The 5,248-nt window shown below is 34.1% G+C and overlaps 1 protein-coding gene across 1 annotated transcript in view; it reads right to left on the reverse strand.

The window, feature by feature from the left end:
* LOC106344166 (cation/H(+) antiporter 1-like) overlaps positions 1 to 4,669 on the reverse strand; it is a 6,560-nt gene extending 1,891 nt beyond the window's left edge. The window contains exons 1-3 of the mRNA XM_013783577.1: positions 4,465 to 4,669; positions 3,351 to 4,328; positions 1,708 to 2,636 (exon numbers count right to left, since the gene is read on the reverse strand). Of these exons, the coding sequence (XP_013639031.1) occupies positions 1,708 to 2,636; positions 3,351 to 4,328; positions 4,465 to 4,623 (2,066 nt within the window). The 5' untranslated portion in view covers positions 4,624 to 4,669. The remainder of the gene's footprint in view (positions 1 to 1,707; positions 2,637 to 3,350; positions 4,329 to 4,464) is intronic.
* Positions 4,670 to 5,248: the final 579 nt, after the last annotated feature.

The raw sequence follows: 5,248 nt of genomic DNA on the forward strand, positions 1-5,248 counted from the left end.
ATTTTCTATGGCAATTGGTTACAGGTTGTATAGCAGTCAAAAAGAATCTGAAAGCGAGAGGAATACAAGGAGATATATGTTGTGCCCGTTGCGGAGCGGATGAGGAATCGATCAACCATGTGTTTTTTGAATGTCCTCTAGCATTTCAAGTTTGGGCTCTCTCCAAGATACCATCAAATCCAACCATGTTCCCAACGACCTCTCTGTTCACAAATATGGATCACCTCTTCTGGAGAGTCTCCCCACCGATGGAGGATCATCAATTTGCATGGATTCTTTGGTATATTTGGAAAGGAAGAAACAATAAAGTTTTTAGCAATTTGGACATGGAACCAATGGACACCCTCAAATTGGCAGAAACAGAGTCAAGACTTTGGGCTGATGCACAGGTAATGACCGAGACCAGGACAGCGTCCCAAGTTGAGGTTACGACTCCCCCATCAATTCCAGGGAGATGGTGTTTTACAGATGGATCCTGGAAAGAGAATGATGCTTTCTCTGGGCAAGGTTGGCTGAGTACTCTAGAAGGTTTTAATGGGTTGTTAGGAGCAAGGAATGTTCGAGCTTGTCTATCCCCTTTACATGCAGAGATGGAAGCACTAATTTGGGCAATGGAATGCATGAAAAACTTACGGCAATTTTAGGTTACATTTGCAACGGATTATTCTCAGTTGGTGAAGATGGTTTCGGAACCAGAAGAATGACCAACATTTGCAAGCTATTTGGAAGATATTAAATCCCCGAAAGAAGTTTTCACACGTTCGGAGATTATCTATGTACCAAGGGCGCAAAATTCAAGAGCGGATAGCCTAGCACGCAGTGCCAGGAAGCAACCGTCGTTTGTCGTTCACATGGATCAAGATCTACTGGAGTGGTTCACAGAGTCAATATGAGTCTGTAGTTGATGACAAAAAAAAATAATAATAGTATTTTAACATGACCATGACTATAAAGTAGATAAAGTAGGATATAATTTATTTATTTTTTATTTTATAAATGATAACTTAAAATACATTAAGTTATTGTTAAAATATTTTTACACAGATTTATTAGAATTTTAAAATATAATATATAAATGAAAATATATTATATTACGAAAATATAATATATATTATATTATATTATATTTAAAATGAAAATATATTATGATTAAAGTAGTTACAAAGATTTTATATTATTAGCTTTAAAGAAACTAAAAATAAAATTTATAGTTTTATAATTTTGATACAATTTTATTATATTTATCTCAATATAATAATTTTCTTTTAATATGATTGATTATGATTATATAATAGATAAAATATTATAGAATATTTTATTTTCATTTTATAAACGATAACTGAATATATTAATGTATAATAATATTTCAAACTAATTTCGAAATTAGTATAAATATTTAAATATAATTTCGAAAATGAAGATCTTGTAAAAAAAATTTAAAACAGATTTGTTAAAAATTTAAATTAAAATGAAAAGATATCAAAAGATATTATGATTAAAGTATTTTAAAAATTCTATGTATTATTAATCTTAAAAAATACGTTTAATAAGATTTCTAAGTGATGATCCAAATTAAAAAATCATACATGAAGTCTTGAATTCAATTTTAATATATAAGATGTTTCATCTGATTGTGCTCAAAACCTTTCATGAACTGGCTAAAGCTGGAAACATAGGATTAGCAAGACGTAGAATTTTGTAAAGTACCTGTTATAGTATTCCTCTAAGAAAGTTCGATCCGTTTCGTCGTTTGTCTGATCGTTACCAACAATCTCCATCAAAACATCGTTGTTTTCTTTGGTCACCGCGTCTCCGACAAGATTCTCTGTCTCCGAGCCATCAGCGACAAACTGTATGATAGTGAGGTGAATCTGAGAGTTATTGATAAGCCACTGGCACAAGGACAGAGCCTCTCGATCATCAGGACCACCAAAGAACAATGCAGCGACGTGTTGTACCGACTCAAACCCGTGAAGCTGGTGGAACCCGGTTATGTTTCTATCCACATAGATACCGATCGAACACTGTGCTTGCTTCAGAACCTTCCGGTTCATATCCCGAAACACTTCCCCATCGTTTGTAGTTTTGCCATCGATCCTCTGGTGTTTATGGAACGGAAGAAACACGATGGAGACGTGAAGATCTTCACTCCCGTTACAGATCTCTTCGTGCATGTTCTCCATCAGCGCTACTCGTTTTACTTGCCGGATCATGACCTTTCTGTCTCTAGTGAATGAATCAATCGAGTCATTGATCTCTAGTCCTTCGTTGGTCCCGAACTCATCGTCTCCTCCATTGGAGTTCACTCCATCTTCGTCCAGTTCGTGGTACAATAGCTCTGTTTTCCGCTTCTTGGAGAGAGGTATGAGGTGCATGAGATAAGGTGTGAAAGGTGAAGAAGAAACTCCATTTAGAGCAGAGATTAGAGAGATTAGTCCACGAGCTTGACGCACACCGTAGACGCAAGTCAGCACACGTAGCTCCTCTTTGGTATCATGGAACTCAAGCGATGTTTTTTGGTGTGAGAAACCCTTTTCTTGCGTTCTAAGTAGTAGAGAAGATATTGCTCCGCTTAACAAAGTCGTGATCACCAGTGTCGCAATGAGCATATCATGAATTATCGGAGTAAACCATTTCTACAAAGAGACAGAAAATAATCAGAAAACAAAGAGAAGATTATTATCCTACTTGTAACTACTATAATGTTTTTACTCAAAAAAAAACTACTATAACGTAAAAAAACTATTTTAAAAACAAAGCTATAATGTATCAAATCTCATAAATAACATCTTTTTAAAAATAACACTATTTAGTAGTCATAAAAATAGCAATCAAAGAGAAAAATTCCAAAAATATTATTCCCACCGTAATAAGTGTCACTTTGACATTTTTCACATAAATTAAGAAAATAGCAGAAATATATGTAAGTTGTTATTAATTATACTTCTCTGACCAATAAATTTAAGATAAATAAAATTATTTATAAAATCAATGCAGTTTTCAATTAATTTTCAGCTGAAAGTAAATATAATTAGCATTAGAATTGTAAAGTGACATTTTTTTGTAATAAAAAAAAATGTTAAAATAACACTTATTAAGAAACAGAAAAAGTAATATTTATTAATTAATAAAAATACTAAAATATATTATATTGTGAATTCTAATGAGAATCTCACCTTCTAAATACTAAACCCTAACCTATAATCAACAAACTCAAATTAAAATATAAAAACATGTCTTGTTAATTTTAAATTAATGCTATTTTGGTAATTTTCTCCTTTCTATACTAGTTTTTGAACAAAGAACTTGATTAGTGATATTTAAAGATATTATCTCTAAAATGTAATTACCTTGTAGGTCAAGTTTGAGTCGAGGAGGACCAGACCAATATGACCTTTCGCTGAAAGAATCGTAGACAAGAAAAGCCAATACTTCTTTGGGATCTTAAGGAATAAGCATGCACATAAGACTCCTAGAAGCTTTGCTACCATGCTTAAAGCCACTATCATACAGAGGACTAGGTAATGACGTTTGGTTAGAGAGTGGACGCTGAATCTAAACCCGATGTAACCAAAGTAAACCGGAAGAACAAACTCGTGAATCGGGTAACTCAGCCGGTTGATCATCGTTCTGTAAGTTTTACCTTCTCTTGGAAACATTAGTCCAATCAAGAACACGAAACCAGTTGAGTTTATGTTGCTGGATTCAATGGTTAACGCGATTATTAGAATAAGGATGAAGAAAGCGAGCGTTTCAGCTTTGGAGAGGTACTTCTCTTTAGGGTTTCTTTTAGGGAGCCATGAAGCTAAGAATCTATTGATGAAAATTATAACAACAGTGGCAAATGTGTAGGCAAAGATGTCTCCTGTCATTTTCCCGGAGATGTAAGCAATGACCATAGTGTAGATGAAAATGTTGGTCATCTCGATGAACAATCCGCAGGATATCGCTAGCCTTCCGATCTCAGATGTGTGGAGTTTCCAGTCAATGATTGAGCGGATGACCACAGGAGATGCCGTGTTCGATAAGGTAACCAGGAAGGCTACGTACAACGTTAAGATGTCCCCTTTGATATGTAGAAAACGAACGAGGAACCAGAGGAAAGGGATCCAGATGATGGCACAAGAGACTAAGGAGCCTAAGGTTATGACAATGGAGTTCTTCAAGTTTCGTTTCATAAAGTCAAGATCAAGTTCGAGACCGATCAAGAACATGAAACATGTTCGTAAAAGAAATGAGAAAAAGATGTAATAGCTTGCTGAGTCTTTCTGGAGGAAGAAATCGTGGACTTTTTGGATTATTGTGAGCAAACTCAATACAATCCCAGCCTGAATATAACAATAAAAATGTTAGTTTCTGAATATCTCACGTGGGTTTTCACCGTTTCAGTATCATAATGTTTTTTTTTCAGTATCATAATGTTTGGAGTCAATAAAATACAAAAAGAGAAGTAAAAAAACTTACGAGAATTTGAGCAACGGGACCAGCTTGGCCACAGGGTTTAAGGAAAAGATAGAAGAACTGAGAGAAGACGAGAATGCAAGCCATTTGAATAAACATTGTATTGAGTGGATTAAACAATGCATCTCCTTCTGGTAGACAGAACAACGTTTTTGGATCCATTTTCTTGATTCGATTATGAGCATTCTCCAAAGTTTCGTGCGGAGGAAAAAACAGAAAATTTGTGAAAGAAACTTAGATATATTGTAAAGCGAAGAATATATATTCTCCTAAATTTATTTTCAAGGTTTACGTGATTATCCTTCGATTACTCCACGCCTTAAACTTTTTCAATTATTTTTCTTGTCAACATATCTAGTGCTCCTCATTAAAAGCAGCTAATTATACTAAAATCGGAAAGTGCATGGAACATTTCTGGTATTTTTACAAGTGCGCCGATCTGTATACACGTAACAAAACTATTTCGCCTAAGTTTTTGTACTTAGTTAAAGACCTTTCTACTTTAAAATATATTTTTGGTGCAATACTTTAAAATATATAAGATTACTTAAGCTTCCAAATGATCAATTATCAAACCATATACATTCGATAAGAACCATATTCATTTGATAAGAAATCATATCTCCCATGCCCTGTCAAGCAAGATTAAGCTTATCTTGTACAGCTGCAGGAACTAGCTAGGGCAACTTGAAGATTCTAGTTTTTTGTTTGAAAGAAACTAGAAGATTACAGTCAAGCATATTAATATACGGTAGTTACTTAATTTATGTACTCTTCTTTTCTTTTT

Source organism: Brassica oleracea, chromosome C5 (genome assembly GCF_000695525.1).
Source record: "Brassica oleracea var. oleracea cultivar TO1000 chromosome C5, BOL, whole genome shotgun sequence".
Classification (NCBI taxonomy): Eukaryota; Viridiplantae; Streptophyta; class Magnoliopsida; order Brassicales; family Brassicaceae; genus Brassica; species Brassica oleracea.